General features: G+C 46.4%; 1 protein-coding gene and 1 long non-coding RNA gene across 5 annotated transcripts in view; one reads left to right on the top strand and one right to left on the bottom strand.

The window, feature by feature from the left end:
• Window positions 1-5,405, bottom strand: part of SH3GL3 (SH3 domain containing GRB2 like 3, endophilin A3) — a 131,592-nt gene extending 126,187 nt beyond the window's left edge. For 3 of the 4 annotated variants that reach the window (XR_009355220.1, XR_009355219.1, XM_059179854.1), the window contains exon 1: window positions 5,187-5,402. Coding sequence is in view for 2 of the 4 variants with exons in the window: in XM_059179854.1 (XP_059035837.1) it covers window positions 5,187-5,231 (45 nt within the window). In the remaining 2 variants the exon portion in view is untranslated. Of the gene's footprint in view, window positions 1-5,186 lie in introns of all 4 variants that reach the window. The other variant, XM_059179855.1, reaches the window with a different exon arrangement.
• LOC131835527 (uncharacterized) overlaps window positions 4,520-24,425 on the top strand; it is a 76,871-nt gene continuing 56,965 nt past the window's right edge. Inside the window, exon 1 of the long non-coding RNA XR_009355221.1 lies at window positions 4,520-4,841. This is a non-coding gene — a long non-coding RNA (uncharacterized LOC131835527). The remainder of the gene's footprint in view (window positions 4,842-24,425) is intronic.

A 24,425-nucleotide genomic window follows, 5' to 3' on the forward strand; every position in this document is an offset into this window, starting at 1 on the left:
AGATTTTACTGTGAGTAAACAGATCGCAGCGGGTAGGAATAAATGTCTGCAAACAGGGAGGGAGGCTCCCGCAGCCCTAAGGGCCGGAGGCCTCGGTCAGGGCCAGGAGCAGAGTGACAGCAGAGATAAGAGAAAGATGAACACATTAGCAGTTTATTTTGAAAAGAGAACCAAGAGGAAGGGCTTTCTGGTGAACTTCCTGTCCAAAGAGGGAAAGAAAAAAAAAATCAGAGATGAAAGATGGTTTTCATTTGTGTTTTACTCAAGCAGCTGAGGGCACGGCAGTGTGGTTTACAGAGACCACCGGCAGAAGAAGCGGGGGGGGGGGGGGGGGGGGGGATCCAGAGGTCAAGTCTGGATGGCTTAAGTTTGAGAGCCTTTTTAAATATCCAGGGGGAGAGGGGACCCCTAGGAGTCTGTCGGGAGTCTGTATGCAGAAGGAGCGTCTGGACTAGAAATACCATCCCAGGGGAACCAACGTATGGATCGTCTATACGTCGTGAGGCTGGAGAAAATACGTTGGCGGGGCGTAGGCTGAGACAAAGGGGAGGGGTCCAAGCCAGAGCCCTGGGGCACTCCAGGGCTTCTCGGGGAATGGAGGGGCGGCGAAGGAGCAATAAAGGAGATCGGGAAGAGGAAAACCTAGCCAGTGTAGGCGCTCTGAGAGGAGCAACGTCCCTCGGGGTCACAGGCTGCTGAGAGTCAGGTGGGGAAGCGATCCCAAGATGGGGCAAGAGTTGGGGGGGTTCGTGGGAGACCTAGGCCTCAGAGCGCCAGAGAAGACAGCCGGCAGGAACCGGCTAAGAACAGGCGATCAGAAAGTAGAAATGGGGCGACCATGTTCTCCAGACATTTTGCTGGGAAGGGGAGAAGCAGGATCTCAGACCAAGCGAGGGCTTTTCCCCATCTCTTTTCACAACATACGGACAAGACCCTGGGAACTGCAAGCAAGAGCTCCCTGGGAAGGCATTTCACAGAACTCCAACCACAGTCACAATGGCACAGTACCTCGTGCTAGGTCCTCCCCCCCAGACCCTTCCCCCAACTCAACACTTTCCCGGGTTTCTATTGAAATGCAAAACCCAGTCATCCGCATTTTGATGGTGTAGAATGTTCAAAGTGTGTTCTCCTACTACTTAGCCAAATCCAATAGTGTATCAGTTCTGTTTACCCGTAGTTTGTTTTCTGGGTACAGCAGGACAATATCAGCTCCACCACAGACACATGATCCTCCACATGCTTAACTTTGGGTAATACAATTTACACTCGATTTGTTAATCAAGTTGAAAAATTAACCTGAAAAAGATAGTCCCCCCCCCCAAATCCCTGCTTTTAAATGCCTTTTTTTAAATCAAATTCCAAGCAAATGATACCCTAATTTACATTTACTTTGGGGGGGGGGGGGAGTCACCAGGGCTAAGAAATGTTTGGATTCTATTGTGTAAAAAAATCAAAATCAATTTGGCTTGGACATCTATTCTAGCTCCTGGACTTCAAATTAAAAAAAAAAAAAAAAAAAACACAAAGATTTACAGATGAATTTCTCAAGCCATCTATGTGGAAAGGGGCAATGTTTTAGCATCATACACTTTCTGTTGCATCTCAGAGAAAAAAAATAAATCACTATGGATTTTGTAAAGTGCATTTTCATCTTTCTCTCCAACAAGACAGTGAAACGAGATGCATTCATTGCCTCCCTAGAGAGTCTCGTAATTTACAAAGACTGGCCTTCTCTGAAGTGTTTACCCATAAATGGCCAGTATGGGCAGCTGGTTGTCACACGAAAAATCTCTATGCCCTTATGACTGCTCATCATTTTTTTCTGGCTAATGCATTAAAAGAGAAACGGTAGGGGAGTTAACCCCCCCCCCCCTTCAAAAAAGAACTGTTTGAACAGGAAGCCTCCAAGTGTCTCCACCACCCAGGGTCATCGCTATATGGTTAATCTGGAGAAAGAAGAAGAAAATGAGGAAAGATAAACGCTCCCTAGACTTCCCTGGGATGGGGAACACGTCTTCGGGAAGTCCAGAGAGAAAGAATATGGCTATTCACACAGAGTTCAGCTCAGAGGGAATACAGGAGTGGCCTGAGTGTCCCGGCCCGCTCCAACAAGAACCACCATGTCAAGAAAACCACCACGAGTTAGGCCTTCTTAAGCATAATTAGTACAAATCAGTGAGTGCTACCCCTGATGTAATTACTCTGAGTTGCATGTTCATTCATGGGGCACCATGTTTGATAAGAAACCACAAGGCCATCTTTAAGCTCTCTGTATTTATCTCTAAGAATTCATGCTATATCCCTACCAGTTGGGAGGGTCCATTGAAAAATCCTTTGAAGAGCAAAAAGAGGAATTACGAATGAGGGACACTTGGGTTCTTAGTCAAAACACTGAGGAAGAGAATCAACTAGATTTTGGGATCAACGCCACCTGTGCTCTTTTTCCTTAATTTTCTCCCTCTTTCCTTTCGGTCTCCACCTGCTGCCGAAATGAGGCATAATCCCTGCAGTGAACAGTTTCATTCTCAGTAATGTAAGGGGAGTAAGACACCAAGAAAGAAGAGCCAGTTAATCAGGAGGTTTTAAGTTATTTTGCCTTGTCTGTTGTTGAGAAAAATCATCATCAGTCACCATGGTCCTAGTTCCTTTATTTGTGAAAGATCTACTTTATCATCTTTTTCTGAACGACTTTAAGATTTCAGAACGGGGAGGTATATAGTGAGATATAACCCACAGCCCCTACAATTCACCCACAAAGGTGGATCCCACGGTTTTCGCAATAGTCACAGAATTGTGCGTCACTACAATCAATGTTAGAACAGAGACACAGCTTCCAAATCCTCTAATCCAAGGTACAGACACAACTATGGTTTAGGTGGGTCAAGTCACGTTCCCAACGGTCGCAGAGCTGGTCAGTAGCACAGCCAGGCCTGGATCCCTGGGAATGATCAAGCCACTGACATCATCGGGGACTCCCTTTCCCCTGCCCTGGAAAGATTCTTGTGAATTAAAACCCGCTGTTAAAATGTCTGACAAGAACAACTGGCATTTTCTACTCTCATGCTCCCTCTTCTATTAAGCCCGGTCTAATTTCTCCACCAAATCTGTCCCCTTGCAAGATTTCTTAAAAAGACTTCTAGAACAGATAAAAACTTATCTACTGGACACTCTGACCACTGTGGTCTGTAAATCGCAGAGAGAATCTGTGATTCCTTTCTTTCCCGATAAATGCACAAAAGACCTCAGCTCATGCAAAACGGTCGAAATGAGATCCACTCTTGTTTTGTTTTTAAGGGGCTGATGACTGGTGGTTAAACTCAATGACATCACCAGAATGACACTTCTCCAATGCCAATAACTTTCTAAGACCTCAACATTCACACTGGCTGGGGGTCAGAGACCGACCTGGATCACCCTTGAGTTTGTCATCTCTGAGTTCATACCAAACGAATGAAAATCTTCAAAAATGGTCAGTTTCTGGCCCGAGCTAAGGAAGCCAGTGTAACAAGCACAGCCAGAAACTACTAGTCCCCCAGTGCCCAGCCAAGCTCTAGTTCTGAGCTCACAGCAGCACCTGCCGCACTGCTCCTGCCTTTAAAGGCCCCCCACCCTGCTTCCACGACACTCTTCTCTCTCTGACATTCTACCAGCTCCTTCCTTCCTGTGCTCTTCTACCCCAAAAGTTTCCTTTATTCAATAAATATTTATTGAGTGGACACTGCTTATCAAGGACTGGGCTAAACATTATTCCCAAATGTGGCTGCTCCCCAGAGCCTAAATTTAGCTCATCGAGCATTTTTTGACTTTCCTGCACTTACATTTTTTAATGTCCATTTAGGACTTAAATCCCCAAAAGTCTACAGTTCCAGTCTTGGCCTCACCCCCTTGGTCTCCAGATCAAGGCGGGCAGCGGCCACGAGGCCACTGACATCTGAATGGCCCCAGACCCTTCAAAGAGCCCAGGGCCAGCGATGGGTACACCCAGCAGGCCCCTCCTTCAGGACTCCTTATCACCCTGCACACAGCACCACTGTCCAACCAGGGTCCCCAGCCAGAATCTGGGCATCCCCCAGTTTCTTCACAGAAGAGGTATGAGTGAGGGAACCGCAGTGTCCTCAGCCTGAGACTGAGGCTAGAAAAAGAGAATCCTCTAATCGCAGCTGCTTTCCAATTCGTGGCTTAAGATCTCATAAATGTGGATTCTGTATGAAATCGGTCCTCCTTGGTGCTAGCCAAATTGGGGGTGGGGGAGGGGGCGAGAGAGGAGGAGGGAGAGGCAGAGCAACAAAACCAGGGTTGCAGGTGTGGGATAGGCTCGACAGTGTGAGCTGTGCCATGGCCGGAAGAGACCGCAATCTTGGAATACAAATTTGCTTGTCGTCAACACACACACTCACGCACACACAGCAATTTCATGCCTCCCTGCCTGTTGTCCTGTTTCCTCGCTCAGAACGCCCTTCCCCCTTCCCTTCCACACACACAAACACACCCCCACCCACAATTCCTGCTCCTACTTAATTCCCCAAAGACGCGTCTCCTCCTCCGGGAAGCTTTCCCAGACGCCCCCACCGTGCTGTCTGCCGCGCTCTGCGCCTGGAGGTGCGTCTAACAGTTTGTTTACGCGTCTGCCGACGTCTCCGCGCCAGACCGCGGCTCTCCAGGAGCAGGGGCCCGGCCGGCGCCGCCAGGACGGCGCGCAGGCGAGGCACCGCCATGGGGAGCCCCGGCCCGGGGTCGTGGCGCGCTCCGGCGGGGTCCACCCCCAGGCGCCCGCCGGACCCAGCATCGCCCGACCCACCGCGAGGCTGCAAGACGCGCCCGCGAGGGCTCCCAACCTCCAGGTAGGCGCCCGGCGGCCCCGGGGTCCCCCGCCCAGCGCGGGTAGGGGGGCGGCGCCGAGCGCAGCGCGCAGGCCTCCGCGCGCCCCTCTCCCGCGCGCCAGCTCCCGCGGCCCGCCACCTCTGCTCCTGGCCCACGGAAGCCCTCCGAGTGACAGCGCTCGGGGCAGAGCGCGGGCCCGGGGCGGCGGGGGCCGGCGGGGGGCGGCGGCGAAGGGAGCGGGCGGCCCTCGCTACACCTCCGCGCCCCAAGAGAGGCCCCTCGGGGCGCCAGAGGCCTAAAGCCGCGGGGGAGCGCGGCCCCGGGTCCCCGCACCCCCACGCCCCGACCTCCCCGCGCCTCCCTACCTGGCTGGCTTTGTGGAACTGCTTCTTCAGCCCCGCCACCGACATCGCGACTGCGCCCGGCCGGGTCTGGGGGGTGGTCTCCGGACTCCGCCGGGCCGCGCGGCCGCGACGCGCTGGGGGAGCGGGCGCTGGGGCCGGTCCCCGCGCGGCTGGGCTCCGCCGGGCCCGCCTCCCACGGCCAGGGCCACGGCCACCGCGGCTGTCACACTCGCACACACGCGCGCACGCAGATGGCAACACGGCGTTCCAAAGCCCCTGCGCAGCCCATTGGCCGAGCCGCGGTGGTATGCAAATGAGGCCGCCGGGGCCGCCCACGCCTCATTGTTGCGTGGAGACCCGCGGGGCCTGGGCGTGGGGAGCTCGCGGGTGCGGAGGGCAGGCCCACGCGGGGCTCCCTGCGGGCCGGGGGCTGTGGCGTGGCCGCGGCCGCGGCTGCGGAGGGAGGGCGCACCTCGCGTGCTTCTGGGACTGGGTGCGAAACCGGCGTTTGCTCGGGGGCCACACCGCCTCCCTCGGGCGCAGTTTGGGTAGGTGTCCGTTTTCAGGCAGGGACGCTCCCAAGTCCGCCGGAGGGGACCGAAATGCGCCCGGAGGGGGAGGGCAGCGAGGCTGCTGCTGCTTGCCCCCGCGCGGTGCCCTGGGTGCAGTCCGCCCACATGACCGTGGCCTTCCAGAGGGCCCAGCAGTTACTGGGTAATTTGCTGATAAATACGGTGTTCGCGAAGCCCACGGCCACGTGCATGAAGGGGAAGGGGCTCCAAGGAGCTGTGAAGTGCGCGCTCCTTAGGGGGGCGAGCGGGGGTGGGGGGGGCGGGGGGAACGACACGCACCACGGACGGGATCCCGCCCCCTCGGTAATTCCTACCAGCTGCGTAGGTTCTCCAGCCTCATTTTGCACAGCTGAGGCCCAGCCCCGGGCCTGGAGCGTCCCATGACTCCTTGTGCCAGAGCTGCCCCCACCAGGTCAGCATCAGCACAGAACCCTGCCTCCGAAGGTCCCATGGCTCTATAGACCCCAACCCACTCTTTGCCACGCTTAACACTGAAAGAAACAAACCTCTTCGTCCTCCAGGCTGCCCCTAAAAGAGAGGAGCTCCTCTTTTCTGAGCCCTCAACAGGTCCCATCTGGGATGACCAAGAGCCATGGTTTGCCCAGGGCGCTTCCGTTTTGCACCTGCTGTTTCTTGGCGTCATGCGTTTCTCCAAGGAAAAATCCTTTGCCATTAGCTCAGGACTCCCTTGTCCCTGACTTCATTCCATTGACGATTCGTGGGTAACTGCACCTGCCTGTACCCCGTAGAGGGCGTGGACAGCAGCGAGCAGAAGCATTCATTTTCTGGTAGGGGAGCAGGTGGACTGAGGGGAGGGGGATAGAGACGGCCCCCCAAGGATGAATCCGAATGGACTGGACTGGCCTACAGGTGGCTGACACCAGCCATACATCCATGACAATGGAGATGGCTGAATCAGGATAGCAGTGGCAAGGTGCCCCGTCCACAGAACAGTCAACTGCGCTCTCCACCCTAGGGGAAACTGACACTGAGGTCCGCTGGGTGCAGGGACTAGAGTTGGGGCCCCTTTGTCTGCGCTAGTCCAGTACATGCTGCTCTGCTTCTTTCTCCACGGCCCAGGATGGCTTAAATAGCACAGGTCTGAAGGAACTTGCCCTAAACCAATCCAGCTCTGTGCCCTTTGGGAAGGAGGTTTTTTGGTGTTTTGTTGTTGTTGTTTTAAGATTTTTTTTAAACAACTTTTTGGCGTTTGCTCCGTGATTGATAGTATATTCAAGTTTCCCCCCAGTCAATGGAAGGTCTGAAGGAACTTGCCCTAAACCAATCCAGCTCTGTGCCCTTTGGGAAGGAGGTTTTTTGGTGTTTTGTTGTTGTTGTTTTAAGATTTTTTTTAAACAACTTTTTGGCGTTTGCTCCGTGATTGATAGTATATTCAAGTTTCCCCCCAGTCAATGGAAGGTCTGAAGGAACTTGCCCTAAACCAATCCAGCTCTGTGCCCTTTGGGAAGGAGGTTTTTTGGTGTTTTGTTGTTGTTGTTTTAAGATTTTTTTTAAACAACTTTTTGGCGTTTGCTCCGTGATTGATAGTATATTCAAGTTTCCCCCCAGTTAATGGAAGGTCTGAAGGAACTTGCCCTTAACCAATCCAGCTCTGTGTCCTTTGGGAAGGAGGTTTTTTGTGTTTTGTTGTTGTTGTTGTTTTAAGATTTTTTTTTAACAATTTTTGGCGTTTGCTCCGTGATTGATAGTGTATTCAAGTCCCCTCCCTCCCCCCGTCAATGTTGGTAATTCATCTCTTAATTTAATTGGGTACACCGTTGTACATCATATCTCATTATTTTTAAACTTCAGAATCTGTACCTTCCTTCCTTTGTAAAAGTATTTGTGACCCTCACTTCCCAGCGATTAGACTCCCAGGAAGGTTTGCCAGTTTCGCTGGTCTTTCAGACTGGTCCTGGAGCTTACTCATCATCGCCACAGATTTTTTCCTATCGTTGATTTCTTTCTTCCTCATACATGGCTTTCTTCTGTTCTGCTCAAGAGACTGACGTTATAACAGAAGAAACTGGCCCTGGCCCGTGTGAGCTGGAGCAGAATGGACTGGAGAAGGGCAGCGGGCCCAGAGATTGATGGCGCGTAGGGTACCACATGGGGGCATGCACAGGAACGTGGAATCTCGGGGGTCAGATCCCAGCATGTCCAGGGGCAGCTCAGGGGCATGGGCTGGCTTGGCCACCGAAGCTGGCTGTGGCTTCCAGGCTGAAGGCTAAGCTGTTCCCTGCTTCTTTCAGGCACCCACGTGAGATGCAGAGTGCAGGGTGGTAGCGTCTGATTGGCTAAGTCTAGACGGTGCACCCAGGCTCGCGATGTCTAAAATCCACATCCTGAGGGACCCCTCCCCCCGACAAAGGAAGCAGCTGCAGATCCTAGGCAGTCAAAAATATTAAAAAAAAAAAAAAAAAAAAACCAGCAACACAAATGCCCACTAACCTTTGTTTGGGGACTCCTCCGTCTCTTCAGTTGAATCTGTGGGTTCTCTGTTCTTAGTCTTTCATGTTTTATGATCAGCACACTGAAGGCTATGTATGAATTTTCTTCCTGAGTACGGCTCAGCTTCATGCCTTTTTCTCATTATGGGATATAGTTCTTCTGATTATTTTCTAAGTAAACTTGTGTTTGAAGTTTTAATGCCCTCTTTGATCCAAATGTTCAAGACTGTTTTGTTTTGTTTTCATCTTTTCTAGGTGGTTGCATTGGTTTTATTTATTGTCTGTTAAATCCTAGACTTGTACTATGGTCAAAGAACATGTCCTAAAGGTTTCTTTTTTCATAGCCCTTTATGTTACATTTTATAAATGTACCACAAAGACATACTGTGTGTTCTGTTTCTATGGTCCAGTTTTTCTCTGTCTCCATAATGGGAGCGCACATTCCAGAAGGTCCGAGCTCTGAATGAGATTCCAGACTCATGCTAGCAGGAGCCACAGCAGCCCGTTCAAGGCTTGCCCTTCAGGTCACCGTAGCCCCTCCAGTGACCCAAGGGCCCGCAGCTCTCCAGTCTCTTCAGGGGAGGAGGATTCAAATCTCTTGGGCTATTGGACAGACGCCTGCAGGAGAAGAAATCAGCAGGAGGGCCTTGAATCCCCGATCAGTGTTATCTACAGAATCTTTGGGCATTTGGTGGTTGTCACGGGCCAGTGACAAGAAGGATGCCGTGGTTGTGTCAGCACTCTGGATAGATGGCCCACGTTCTGGCAGAGGTTGGGGCGTTCTCTTGTTCCTTTTCTTGTCATACTTGGCTCTTGCATCCCCTTGACCTTCCCTGGTGCCAAGTGCTATGCTGGTGTGCATTGACATTTCTCTGTCTTGTGCTTAGGCAGCTAGGATTTGTGCTCTTTGTGTCTGTCCTGTGGTGAGTGACTCATGCCTCCTGTGTGGGTGGGAATGGAGAGCCCTGGGTAGGGGTGAAGAGGGAGGGATGCATACTGATTAATGTCTAGAACAGGATGACATATCCCATTATGTATCCCATAAATCAAGTCTTCCGGACATATCCTCCAAATGCTCTGTATCCTGACTTTTTTTTTCCTTCCCTTATGGAAGACGGAGAACATGGTCTACAGTGTCTTGCTTACATTTGGGAGTTGAGCTGTTGATGTGTTTCAGGGCTACAGTATCCTGCCCATGTTTACAACTGTTGTATCTTCCTTGTGGGTGGGAATTTTGGCCATAGAAGGTAACCTATTTTGTCCTGTTTATGGCTATTTGTTTCTATTTTACTCGTTACATATCAATTTTTGTATCCCTACTTTTTGTTCTTCTGTGTTTCGTGTATTTTAACTGGTCTTTTTTTTTTTTTTTTTTGGTCTCTTTTGTCTAGCTTTATAGAAATATAATTGATACATGACATTGCGTAAGGTTGCGGTGAGCAGTGTGATGATTTGATAACATGAAAATTGTGAAATGATCACCACAATGAGATTAGTGTTTCCATCACCTCATATAATTATCTTTTTTTTTAATGGTGAGAACATTCGAGACCTACTCTCTTGGCATCTTCCAAGGATGTGTCCTTTCCTTTTGACCTCTCTGTGTGTCTCAGGCATGCGTTCTTATAAACAATAAAGCTTAACTTTGTTTAGGGGCCAAAATAAGTCTTTGCCTTTTGTTAGAAAGATTTAAAGCATTCACATTTATTAGGAAAAGGATATATTTGGTCTTGGGTTTTCATGCTATGCCATGTTATCTGGTGGTTGCTTTTGTCTCCCTTCAAATAGTTCCTTCTATCACTAGAATCTAATTGTTGACTCAGATTTTCTTTACTCTTTTGGAAATTATACACCTCTCTCATCTTTCCTCCACCAGTGGTTACCACCGTTCTGTAAAATATACGACCTTACGTTCTCTGTCAATGTCAATAATCAAACATTCGGGGGAAGCCAGAGCCTGACTAGCACGAGCCATGCCTGGGGCCCCCGGACCAGGTCTTCCTCGTCCCTCCTTCGGCTTAGACCAGCTCGTGCTCTGGCCCCAGCAGTCTGAGAAGTTTCCAGCGGAGACCAGAGTCCACTGTCCTTCATGGGAAACAGAATATCAACCCGAGTGAGACTGAGCCGCAAGGTGTTGGTTTTAAGTCAGGGAGGCAGAGATGAGGAGAAGACAGTTTGAAACGTGAGATAAAAGAACAGTGAAATTATTTCAAATTCAAAATAAATGTTTTTGTAAGCATGTATTTCCCATTGTAGAATAACACTTAAAGGCAATTTGGAAACTATTGGAAAGGAAAATGTACCTTGGTAATCACCGTCGAAACAACGCTCTTAATATTTGGGCATATTTTCCTTTCATAGTCTGTTTCCTATGCAAAATTTAAACATACTGTCACAACCGTGATTTTTCTTGTTCTCTTCATTACAGGAGCATTTTATATTTTGTCTGGTCTACCCACATCATTTCCATGATGACTTAATAACCCATTAGGTAGACAGATCATTGAATTTGATTATTTTCTATTGCTCAATTTAAAAGTTTTTTTCCCCAAATTGTTCATGATTTAAATAATGCTGCACAAAACATCTTTTTCCGTGTTAGGATTTCTGTATTTAGCAATAGTTCCTTAGACTGAATTCCCAGAAGTAGAATTAGTGCATGAAAGATTGGAATGTTCTACGTTGCAAATTGATATATATTGCTTCCTAATCCGTGGTCCTTAGAGGACAGTCTTATACCAAAAGGGGCGAGTGAGGGGAAGGGGACAAAGAAACATGGATTTATATCACCCAGTTGCCTTGAATTTTATGTCATTAAACTTGTGGCCTGACACAAGCTCCAGATTGCAGTTCTAGGCAGATCTTGAAGAGCTGAGTTCAAACCCTGGTGTCTTAAATAACCCTAAAATGTTAGATTAACCGTGACCTCTCTATTTCTAGCTTTGTCTCTCTCTCCCTTTTTCCTCAAGAAAGCTCTCACCCAGACGCCCTTCTGAAGAGGGATCCGGGATCGCTCAGGCATGCATGGGTGTGGCTTTGGGCCGCTTGGCCACGTGTGTACAGAAGGCCACGTATTCAGACACACTAGACCTAGAGCGGGCTTTCCCTCCGTTTCCCGTCCCCAGGTACCTGGCTGCAGCAGGAAGTTGAGAGCATGGAGCCTGTTTTTGCATTCCTGGTAACTTCATAGGCCTTTTCTTTCGTCCATCTGGGAAAGATATGTGCCCATTGATGAGGTAACAGAGCAGACATGATGTATCCCAGATGCTGAACATGGCAGATTGCCTTGAACTTGCAAGATCGCAACTGGGGACAAACGTATAGATTTTCTTCACTTAATTGTTTTATGTGAAGCTAATGGAAAACCAATTGGTCAGTTCAAAAAAAAAAAAAATAGGCAAGAGACGTCTTCTCACTTTGAAATGTGGAGGAGGGAAAAAGCTGGAGTGTGTTCGTTGATGCAAAAACAAAATTTAGGGGAGGGGATCATCTCAACTCAACGCATCGCAGAATCACCTGCATTTCTCCATTATTCTGGACTCTGTGCACAGGCGGTTAGAATTCTGGGTCATGCCGCTCTTCTAATTAGCCTTTGTTAATTACATGGGTGCCATTTTCATGTTCACACTTACCCCCGGAGGATTTCTGTTTCCCTCGAAATAAAGGGATGCTCGTAATAAAGGGATGCTCGCTTTGTGCTTGGGGAGGAGCGAGGAGAGCGGCGGCCACGGCTTTTGTGAGCTAGTGCTGCCACCTCGTGGTGGTCGCGAGAAGTGGCAGAGACAATCCTCAGGAGCCGTGAGCATTTTAGACGGCGCTTCCTGACCCGTCTTTTTCCTCACGTGTTAAAGCTCCTAAAAAGCACCCTGTACCTCCAGCCGTGTCACAGCAGCTCATCTGGATGGGGTTAAGATACCTGAGGTCCTGGGGCACATCTGGGGCTTCAGTGAATAAGGAACCCTCTCTGGTTCCTTCTGTATGAGTCGCAGGAAGGGCTGTTCCATGGTGGGCTCAGCCAGAGGTATGAGAATAGGTCACCGGTCATGGTACCTGAGGAGGAAGGTCAGGAAAGAGGAGATGGCCCTTAGAGCCAGTGGTCACAATACTAGCCCATGCATCCCAATTCCATCACTATCTGTCCCTTTTTTCTCTGGGGTCCTTCATCACTCTTTACTCCGCCTGATACCCTCATAATGTCTGTTTCAGATGTTTCTCATCTCTCTCTGCCAGCAGAATGAATAAAAGCTCTAAGGCAGAGCTGTGCAGTAGAACTTTCTGTGACGATGGACATGCTCTGTCTGTGCTGTCCAGTGCTAACCAACTGTCGCTATCCGGCGTTTACGAGTCGGCCGCCGCTGCTCCCGGTCTTTCATTTTATTTCATTTTGATTAAAATTTAAATGGCCACCTGTGGCTACTGGCCACTGTGTTGGACAGCTGATCTCAAGAAGGGCAAGAGATGATTCTGCTGTAGTCAGCGCACCGTTCCCAGGGCCAGGAGAGCACCGGGGACCAAACCGAGATCCATTCTTCTGCTCAATGTGCAGCAAAGACAGTCCCTGAGACGTGGAGCCCGCAGCAAGGAAAGGGCTTCTTCTAGAGGCAGCCGAAGGAGGAGATGGGGGGTGGGGGGAGGGGACACGCCTCAAATGGAAAGCAAATGAGGAAGGTCTGGGTAAAAAGTAGCACCCGCGTTTAGTAGCCAATAGCTATGATGACTGCATTGATTGACCCTTTGTTTCCTGGTTTCACATCTAGGGTCTCAGAGCTTCTCGAAAAACGTAAATATTCATGGAATGAATAAATGACCAAAAATGAGGCTGTAGATTAGCCAGAAGGTGGGAGTGATGGTCAGGGACAAGTTGCGGTGGACGTGGATGGCATCGAGGGGCCAAGGAAATGTGAGGTGTCGGTGTTCGTGCTGCATATTCAAGGTCACAGGAGCAATGGTCCCGCGGATGCTGACTTCCAGGGACAGGTGTGAGTTCGCTCTGCAGCCAGAGCTGGAATCCTGCCCGGACGGTCCACAGCGTGGGGAGCACAGGAAGCAGGGTTTTTCCAGGGGCAGGCTGGGCGGGAAATTCCATCTGGTTTCCACCTTGTCCCTGACTAGCTCTTGGGGGGGGACCTTGAAGTTGATAGCACTGACCTCACAGGGTTTGTAGGAAGCTTTGTAAGTATGTGAGAACTTCTTCTCAGGATTGTTAGTGTGCATGGCGTGATTCCTGGGCACTGCACAGGGTGGGAGAGAAGCCTGTGGACCCTCACTAGCCCTAGACCTCATCAGCCTAAGCTCACACGTGTTCCCTCTCCGGGTCAACTCCAGGCACCAGCTGGGACTAACACTGTAACTGCCCATCGTGCCCATTCCTCCTGGGGGAAAAAAAAATTAAATTCCTTTTTTTAATTGTGCTGAATGAATACTTGTAAAAGACACCAATTCTCAGGACTTAGCAATGGTTATGGAATTAGAGATCACTGTTATTCTAAGAGAACCCATAGAGAAGACACAGACATTCAGTCTTAAGAAACGAATGTTTGTAGGCTCTCCAGCTCCAGCTGGCTCAGCTGGAAGGGTGTGCGACCTTTGATCTCAGGGTGGTGAGTTCGAACCCCAGGGTGGGGGTGGAGATTAGTTAAATGAAACCCTAAAAAAGGAAAAGAAAATTATGTTTTCTGGGCTAGCAAAGAGTACTTGGGTTGAGCTATTTTTCTACGAGCGAGCTTCCCTTTTTCTGGGGAAAAGTCGATTTCCAGTTTGACTTCCTGTTTCTTATTTTTACTGCCCTTGAGGGAAGAAATTGCGTTTCCCTTTAACCCTGGGATTTTGCCGTGGTTACACATGTAGCATTCAGTTAGCCTCTGGTATTTCGAGAATCTACCACTCCTATATGTACCTCTGATCATAGAGGAAAGTTTATACAGCGTTACAGCATCCGTCCCTGGATTGATTTGTATTTTTTTCAGTCAGTCCGTTGCTGTTGTGATTATGGCCTATAGGGGGCAGTAGGGCTCTCAGCGAAACAGCAGAGCTTTAAGCTACTACTGTTGGCCTGTACCGGATCCCACAGCTCTCTAAAGCAGTTTCTGGACTTGCAGCGTGTGTATGCATCTGCTGGAATCTGTCTAGGATGCAGGCTCTGGTTCGCTAGGTCTGCAGCAGGCCCCAAAGCCCGCGATTCTGCATTTCTGTCCAGTGTTGGCGATGCCAACACTGCTGGTCCAGGGACCTCACTTTGAGTTGCAAGATGGTAAATGGCAGTCTGGTAGAGAGGCAGGATGCAGCTTTACTCACACACATTTGTCCTATGAGTCGTGAACATGCACGGCCCACAGCTCCTGTGTTTGATGAACTGGCTGGATTGGAAACAGCTGAGTTTCCGGAATGTTCTTTCGCTTGACCTTGGGGGTGTGATTTTCTCTTTTGTGGCTCAGCGGCTCTGTTGGTAAACTTCAGAAGCTAATATTATTTGTCATCACCTTGGCCCGGCTAGGTGTAGAATTCTGAGCCCGATTTTGCCAGATTTTACCCTGAGAGTAGAACGTGCCCCCACGCCCAAAGCTTGGGACCAGTGGCCCGCGGTTCCCTTCTGCGGCATAGGCCCAAGGCGGCCCCTGAACATGCAAGGGGAGAGAGGTGCAGGTGGGACATGCCAGACCCACCATGCTCCCTCACGCAACCCTGTGAGATACGCACGATCTCCAGGTCAAGGAGGAGAAGACCAAGCTCAGAGATGATGAAGCCCCCCCCCCCAATGGTGCAACTGACCCGCCTCTCAAGCTTTGGCCTCAGAAGTTTACCCATCAGCCTGGAGAGAACTTCTGTGTATCTAAACACCCTTGCTCTAAGATCACCGGGACTTGTTCACATAACACACGTTTATTGAGCGCCTACTGTGTACTTGGCCTTATGCTGGGGGCTGGGCCAGCAGAGAGGAATCAGAGTTTGTCTTGTGGGAGTTGATATTTGAAGTACAGGCGCAAGTTTCACGAAGAGTCCCATACGGTCATAGGAGAAAAGCCAGAGTTTGTGAGCTGGCTGGTACCTGTCCCTACCACTGACCCCTCAGGGTGCTTTTCCCCTGAGCACTGTAATGCAGGAATATTCACTTGGTATTCTGTGCTGTGTATTTAGAGACTGGATTGCTCTGTGCACTTATGTGACACTTACTGTATTGAGTTGTGGCTTTATTCTCCGTCATAAGAGTCTGAGCTAGGGGGGAAAAAAAAGTCTTCGTAAGTATGTGTTGGATTGACTAGAACCATCCTTGCAACTTTTCCTGACTCCTGACCTTTACCTGCACGCACCCTCTGCCTTCCTCCCACACAGACGAAGTGATGGGGATGGGTCAGGTGTGTCCCCACCTGTCATCAGCCATCCTCCTCATGGACTGTGAGCTCACCAGCAGCAAGCTTCTGGAAGAAGCGAATACACACACACACACACTCACTCACTCACACTGCAGACTACAGAACCCAGCAAACCCTGTCATCCCACAACATTTGAGAAGTCAATGACTTAAGATCTTACCTATGGTTTGGAAGAACAGGAAGGCATTGACTTGAAAGTTCATTTGGTTTTAGGCAAACCTGATCTATGCCATTAGAAATCAGGTGCTGCTTCCCGTCGTGACCCGAAAGACCCAGGAGTCTCCTGGAGACCACTCGCGTTCTGTCTCGTTCTTGGGGCGGGACATGTAGGAGGTTTCACTTTGTGAAAAAGCATTAAGCTATATTCTTTAAATGTGATCTTTCTTGAGTGGATAAAGAAGATGTGGCGTATATACACAATGGAATACTATGCAGCCATCAAAAGAAATGAAATCTTGCCATTTGCAACAACGTGGATGGAACTAGAGGGTATCATGCTTAGCGAAATAAGTCAAGCGGAGAAAGACAACTATCATATGATCTCCCTGATATGAAAAAGTGGAGATGCAACGTGGAGGGTTTGGGGGGTAGAAAAAGAATAAATGAAACAAGATGGGATTGGGAGGGAGACAAACCATAAGTGACTTTTTTTTTTTTTTAAGATTTTATTTATTTGACAGAGAGAGAGAAATCACAAGTAGGCAGAGAGGCAGGCAGAGAGAGAGGAGAAAGCAGGTTCCCTGCAGAGCAGAGAGCCCAATGCGGGGCTCGATCCCAGGACCCTGGGATCATGACCTGAGTCGAAGGCAGAGGCTTTAACCCACTGAGCCACCCAGGCAGAGGCTTTAACCCACTGAGCCCACCATGGGTGACTCTTAATCTCACAAAACAAACTGAGGGTTGCTGGGGGGAGGGGGGTTGGGAGAGGGTGGTTGGGTTATGGACACTGGGGAGGGTATGTGCTATGGTGAGTGCTGTGAAGTGTGTAAACCTGGCGATTCACAGACCTGTACCCCAGGGGCTAATAATACATTACATATTTATAAAAATTTTAAAAATTATTTTTAAAAATATGTGATCTTTCTAGAGACAAAAAAAAAAATGCATAAAGTTCCTAACTTTAAAAGATCTCGACCACGCGTGGCCGCCGTTCTGAAGAGGAATTAAATCGCGATGCTGAAGTGCGTGACAACGAACAAACGCCCCGAATTCTCTCCACAGATCCATCACTTCTGCTGAAAAACAAAACAAATCACCAATTACCTAATCCTGGCCACCGCTGTGCAACACATTTAAGGCTTAAAAACTTCAAACACGCCTGTCTTCTCTCTGTGTTCCATTCTGCTTTGCCCTTCCCCCCTGACACTTGCTGGATGATCTCACCTGATTTTTATATAGAAAATTGAGTGCATCTGGTGTGCGCTCCCTGCAACCCCTCATCTCCTCCTGAATATGATCCTGGGAGGCCACATGTTCCTCCCTTCTTCCTGCTGACTGTGAGGGCAAGGAGCTCTCCCCTCCCCCTTCCTGCAGGTAACTACCCCCCACCTCCCACCCCCACCCCCACCCCCGCCACCCCTACCGAGGTCAGCCCCTCCCCACAGACAGCACATGCCTGATGTGCCAGACCTGGACCCCGCTCACTTCCAAAGCCTTTAATTTCAGGGAAATAACTTCAGCCTTTTTGTGCCCCTCTGGGACAGTGCTAGGACGCTCCCCTGAGATCTGTGAGGCCACCTTTTCCACAGTCTTGACCCTCTGATTTATTTTGGGGGGGGGGGGGGGTTGCCTTTGCTCGTTTCCCAGACACAGGCGGGACCTAATTTTAAGTACCTTTGAAAACTTAGATGCTCAGACTCCTGCAAATAACTTAATTAAGGAGACTGAAACACCTGAGTTTCTCGGAGTACCTAGAGCCTCCTTGGCTCTCTGAACAGGCCACATCTGTACAGCCTGAGGGTTGGAGGTCCAGAGCTTGCCTCTCTGTCCTCCATAAGAGCCAGATCAAATGTCTAGCAGGAAAGCACCAGGTACCACCTAATCTAGTTCCCCACCTGCTGGAGGGCCCCTGAGAAGCCTCATGAGCCTAAAAGCCAAAGTGTCAATTCCCTAAGGATACATTTCCCCAAAATGTAGAATTGTATGATCTATTGTAGTTCACGTATGATGTAGTAGCCTCTGCTCTCAGGGTTGCCCCACTCCCCAGTACCATCTGTGCATTCCCATGGATACCTAACCTGGAGAGAGGAGTGTAAGCTTGCTTCTGTAGCCGGACACTTTGTCCAGGCCACAACCTGCACAACTGTCCATGGAATGCCTGTCCACTCTTTTGGAGGTATTTTGGGTAGCTTTTGACATCTTTCTGCTTCCTCTACTTTAAAAAAAATTATTGGGACGCCTGAGTGGCTCAGTTGGTTAAGCATCTGCCTTTGACTCAGGTCATGATCTCAGGGTCCTGGGATCGAGTCCTGCATCTGGCTCCTTGCTCAGCCTGCTTCTCCTTCTGCCTGCTCTGCTTGTTCTGCCTGCAGCTCTCCATGCTTCTGCTCTCTCTGTCTCTCTCTCTCTGACAAATAAATAAATAAAATATTTTTTTTAAATTATTAAGTTTTTTATTTTAATTCCAGCATAGTTTACAGTGTTGTATCAGTTTCAGGTGTCAAATCATGTCTCTTTCTGACTCATGTCACTTAGCCCAATATCTTCTAGGCCCATGCTTTGTGTGGTGTGTGTGTGTGTGTGTGTATCACATCTTTATGCATTCATCTATCTGTGGACACTTGGACTGCTTCCATGTCTTGGCTATTGTAAACAATGCTGCAGTAAACATAGGGGTGCATGTGTCCCTTGGAATGAGTGTTTTTGTCTTCTTTGGGTAAATACCCAGTACTGAAATTATTGGATCACAGGGTAGTTCTGTGTTTAACTTCAGAGGAATTGCCATTCTGTTTTCCACAATGGCCGCACCAATTTACATTCCTCCCAACAATGCATGAGTGTTCCTTATTCTCCACATCCTCGCCCACACCTGTTGTTTTTTTGTGTTTTTGATTTTAGCCCTTCTGACAGGTGTGCAGTGATCTCTCCTTGTAGGTTGGATTTGCATTTTCCTGAGGATGAGTGAGGCTGAGCATCTTTTCATGTGTCTGTTGGCCATCTGGATGTCTTCTTTGGAGAAATCTTTGTTCGTGTCTTCTGCCTGCTTTTTAATTGAATTATTTTGGGGTGTTGAGTTGTATTGGTTTTTTATATGTTTTGGACACTAACCCTTTATCGGATATGTTGTGTGCAAATATCTTCTCCCGGTCCCTAGGTTGCCTTTTAGTTTTGTTGATGGTTTCCTTTGCTGCACAGAAGCTTTCTTGATGGAGTCCTAGTGGTTTATTTTTGCTTTTGCTTCCCTTCCCTCGGAAGATGTATCGAGAAAAATGCTGCATGGCGAATGTCAGAAAAATTACTGCCTGTGCTCTCTTCTAGGATTGTTATGGTTTCAGGTCTCTAATCCATTTTGAGCTTATTTTTGTGTATGTGTAACAAAGTGGTCTAGTTTCGTTCTTTTATATGTAACTGTCCTATTTTCCCAACACCCATTTGTTGAAGAGACTGTCTTTTGCTCATTGCATATTCTTTCCTGCTTTGCCAAAGATTGATTGACCATACAGTCATGGGTTGGTTTCTGGGCTTTCTGTCCTGTATCATTGATCTATGTATCTGTTTTTGTGCCGGTATCATAGCATTTTGATCACTACAGCTTTGTAGTATATTTCAGAATCTGGTATTATGATACCCTGGCTTTGTTTTTCAAGATTGTTTTGGCTATTGGGGGTCTTTTGTGATTTCATAGAAATTTTAGGATTATTTGTTTTAGTTTCTGTGAATATTATAATACAGAATATTATTGGTATTTTGATAGAGATTTCACTGAATCTGTAGATTGCTTTGGGTGGTATGGCCATTTTGACAACATGTGTTCTTCCTATCCGTGAGCGTGGAGTATCTTTCCATTTGTTTATGTCATCTTCTGTTTCTTTCATCAGTATAGTATCAGTATAGTATAGGTCTTTTACCTCCTAGGTTAATTTTCTGCCTAGATATTTTATTATTTTTTGTATCATTGTACATGGGATTACTTTCTTAATTTCTTTTTCTGTTGCCTCATTATTAGTGTGTAAAAATGCAGTGGATTTTTGTACATTGGTTTTATATCCTGCAACCTCACTGGATTCATTTATCATTTCTAGCACCTAGTAGTGTTTTGGTGGCATATTTATGGTTTTCTATATAGAGTATGATGTCATCTGCAAATAGTGACAGTTTTACTTCTTCCTTATCAATTTGGGTGCATTTTATTCCTTTTTCTTGTCTTATTGCTGTGGCTAGGACTTTGAGTACTCTGTTGAAAAACAGTGTTGAGAGTGGACATCTTTGTCTTGTTCTTGATCTTAGGGGGAAAGTTCTCAGCTTCTCACCATTGAGCAGGATGTTAGCTGTGAATTTTTCATATATGGACTTTGTTATGTTGAGGTGTATTCCTTCTAAACCTACTTTATTGAGGGTTTTTATCATGAATGGATGTTATACTTTGTCAAATGCCTTTTCTGCATCTACCGAAATGATCATGTGGTTTTTATCCTTTCTTCTATTGATGCAATTTATCACATTGATTGATTTGTGAATATTGAACTATCTTTGCATCCTGGGAGTAAATCTCACTTGATCGTGGTGAATGATTTTTTGTAATGTATTATTGGATTTGATTTGCTAATATTAAGGATTTTTGTATCTATGTTCATCAGAGATATTTGCCTGTAATTCTTTTTTTCTTTTCCTTTTCTTTTTTTTTTTTTTTTTTTGGTAGGGTCTCTATCTGGTTTTAGTATCATGTAATGCATGCCTCATAGAATGATTTTTGGAAGTTTTCCTTCCTCATCTATTTTTGAAAATAGTTTCAGAAGAAAAATTGTTAATTCTTCCTTAGATGTTTGGTAGAATTCGCCTGTGAAGCTATCTGGTCCTGGACTTTTGTGTGTTGGGAGTTTTTGATTCCTGATTCAATTTTATTGCTAATAATTGGTCTGTTCACATTTTTTATTTCTTCCTGGTTCAATTTTAGGAAGTTATGTGTTTCTAAGAATTTATCGATTTCTTCTAGGGTTGTCCAATGTGTTGGCATACAATTTTTTTTAATATTTCCTTATTGTATTTCTGTGGTGTCAATTAAGTCTCCTTTTTCATTTCTGATTTTGTTTAATTTAATCTCTCAACCTCTCTTTCTCCCTCTCTCTCTTAGTCCCTCTCCCTCTGAGTATGGCTAAAGGTTTATCCATTTTGTTGATCTTGTCAAACAACCAACTCCTGGTTTCACTGATGAGTTCTGTTGGTTTTATTAAAGCTTCTATTTCATTTATTTATAGTCTAATATTTATTATTTCCTTCCTTCTACTGGTTTGGGGTTTGTTTGTTCTTCTTTTCCTAGATCCTTTAGGTGTAAGACCAGATCATTTATTTGAAATTTTTCTTGTTTCTTGAGGTTGGCCTGTGTTGCTATAAACTTACTTCTTAGAACCACTTTTGCTGCATCCCAAAGATTTTGGAGTGTTGTGTTTTCATTTTCATTTGTCTCTATGTATTTTTTTATTTCTTCTTTGATTTCTTGGTTCGCTACTTACTATCATGTTACTTAGCCTCCATTTATTTGTGCCTTTTCCAGATTTTTTCTTGTGGTTGATTCCTAGTTTCATAGTGTTGTGATCAGAAGATGCATGATTTGACTTTGATCTTTTTTAATTTGTTGAGACTTGTTTTGTGGTCTAATATGTGATATACTTTGGAGACTGTTCCATGTATACTTGAAAAGAATGTGTATTCTGTTTTAGAATGGAATGTTCTAAATATATCTTTTAAATCCATCCGGTCCTAGGGCACCTGGGTGGCTCAGTGGGTTAAGCCTCCGCCTTCGGCTCAGGTCATGATCTCAGGGTCCTGGGATTGAGCCCCACATCGGGCTCTCTGCTCAGCAAGGAGCCTGCTTCCCTTCCTCTCTCTCTGCCTGCCTCTCTGCCTACTTGTGATCTCTCTCTCTGTGTCAAATAAATAAATAAATAAATATCCATCCAGTCCCATGTGTCAATCAAAGCTACTATTCCATTGTTGATTTTCCATTTGGATGACCTGTCCATTACTGTTAGTGGGGTGTTAAAGTCCCCTACTAGTACTGTATTACTATCAATCACTTTCTTTGTTTGTTATTAACTACTTTAAGTATTTTGGGTTGCTCCCAAGTTGGGGACATAAATATTTGCAATTATTATATCTTCTTGTCAGATTGTCTCCTTAATGATTATACAGTGTCTTTCTTTGTCTCTTGCTACATTCTTTGTTTTAAAGTCTATTTTATCCCATAAAAGTATTGCTACCCCAGCTGTCTGGTCACTCCCGTTTACATGATAAATGCTTTTCCATCCCTTCACGTTCAGTCTGCAGGTGTCTTTAGGTCTGAAATGAGCCTCTTGTAGGCAGCATATAGGGGGGTCTTTTTTTTTTCATCGACTGCATCGCCCTATGTCTTTTGGTTGGACTGTTTATTTACTTCATTTACATTGAAAGTAATTATTAATGGGTATGTACTTATTGCCACTTTGTTACTTGTTTTATGGTTGGGTTTTTTTTTTTTTTTAAGATTGTTTATTTATTTGAGAGAGAGAGCACAAGTAGGCAGAGCAGCAGGCAGAGGGAGAGGGAGGAGCAGGCTCTCCTGAGCAGAGAGCCCGATGTGGGGCTCAGTCCCAGGATGCCAGGATCATGACCTGAGCTGAAGGCAGCCGCTCAACCGACTGAGACACCCAGGTGCCCTTTATGGTTGTTTTTGTAGTTCTTCTCTGGTGCTTTCTTCCGTTGCTCTCTTCTCTCACGATTTGTTGGCTTTCATGAGCAATGTACTTGGATTCCTTTCTCTTCATGTTTTAAATAGCCATTGCTGGTTTTTTATTTGTGGTTACCTTTAGGTTTGTGTATAACCTCCTATGCACATAGCAGTCTGTGTTAAGATGATGGTCACTTAAGTTTGAACCTATTCTTTATTCCTCTCCCCATGTTTTAGGTATGTGGTGTCATACTTTACATCCTTTTATTTTGTGAGTCCCTTGGCTGATTTTTATAGATATACTTTTTCTACTGCTTTTGTACTTTGTACTTTCTTACTCCCATTTATGGTCTTTCCTTTCCACTCAGAAAGTCCTGTTTGACATTTCTTGTAGGACTGGTTTAGTGGTCCTGAACTCCTAACTTTTGTTTGTCTGAGAAGCTCTTTATCTCTCCTTCTAATTTGAATGATAGCCTTGCTGGGTAGAGTATTCTTGGTTGCAGATTTTTTTTCCTTTCAGCACTGTGAATGCCACTTCCATCTGGCCTGCAGAGTTTTTTGCTGAAAAGTCACCTGAAAGCCTTATGGGGTTTCCCTTATTTGTAACTGTTTTCTTTTCTCTTGCTGCTTTTAAAATTCTCTCTTTATCATTACATTTTGCCATTTTAATGACTACATGTCTTGGTGTGGATCTCCTTGGGTTAATTTTGTAAGGGGGTCTCTGTGCCTCCTGGATCTGAATTTCTATTTTCTTCCCCAGATTTGGGGATTTTTCAGCTACTATTTCTTCAAATAAATTTTCTGCCCTCTTTTCTCTGTCTTCTTCTGGGTTCCTTATAAGGCAAATGTTATTACTCTTGATAGAGTTGTTGAATTCTCTAAGTATTCTCATTTTGCATAATTTTTTCCTCTCACCTGCTCAGTGTGATTACCTTCCATTACTCTGTCCCCCAGGTCACTGATCTAGTCTTCTGCTTCATCTGGCCCACTATTTATTCCATCCAGTGTATTTTTAAAATTAATTTATTTGTCGGGGGGGGAGAGTATACACAAGCGGGGGAGCAGCAGACAGAGGGAGAACCAGGCTCCCCATTGAGCAAGGAGCCTGATATGGGACTCAATCCCAGGACCCTGGGATCATGACCTGAGCTAAAGGCAGACGCTTAGCCGACTGAGCCACCCAGGCATCCCCATCAAGTGTATTTTTTTATTTCATTTATTGTGTTCTTTATCCCTGACTGGTTCTTTTTTCTCTCTCTCTACTAAGGGTCTCACTGTAGTCCTCCACTCTTTTCTCAAGTCCAATGACTATATTTATGATCATTATTTTGAATTCTGTTAGGCATATTATTTATCTCCATTTAACTTAGGTGTCTTGCTGTGGATTTTGTCCTATACTTTCATTTGGGACATAGTCTCATGTCTCTTCATTTTGTCTAACTCTACCTTTGATCATATCAGTGACTATTTTTTACCCATTTCTTCTAAGGATTCTTTAATTTTACTTTCATATTCCTAGTGCATATTTAACAAATTGACAGAAATCTTGGATACCTAAAGTATCAGATTTGTCTTTTTGAAGTGTCCTAATTCCACTTTTCTGTTTTAAAAATGAGTCTTACACAACTCAGTACACCATAGGGAATTATTAAGCAAATTATAGCAGGTGGTGGATTTGTTCCAAATTAGTAAATCCTGCCCAGATGGTTAGAATGAAAAAAAAGGAAGATTCATAAGTATATTAAACTCAATTGCACTTTGTTTTTAAAGCTAAACAAATAACAGGGGCACACATGGGTGGCTCAGTTGGTTAAGTGTCTGCCTTCAGCTCAGGTCATGATTCTGAAGTCCCAGGATCGAGTCCCGCATCAGGCTCCCTGCTCAGAGAAGAGTCTGCTTCTCCGTCTTTTGCTCCTCCCACTGCTTGTGCTCGCTCTCTCCCAAATAAATAAAAAAAAAAATCTTTTATTTATACTTTAAAGCTAAACAAATAAATAAATGGATTA

This window comes from Mustela lutreola, chromosome 7 (assembly GCF_030435805.1).
Source record: "Mustela lutreola isolate mMusLut2 chromosome 7, mMusLut2.pri, whole genome shotgun sequence".
Taxonomy (NCBI): Eukaryota; Metazoa; Chordata; class Mammalia; order Carnivora; family Mustelidae; genus Mustela; species Mustela lutreola.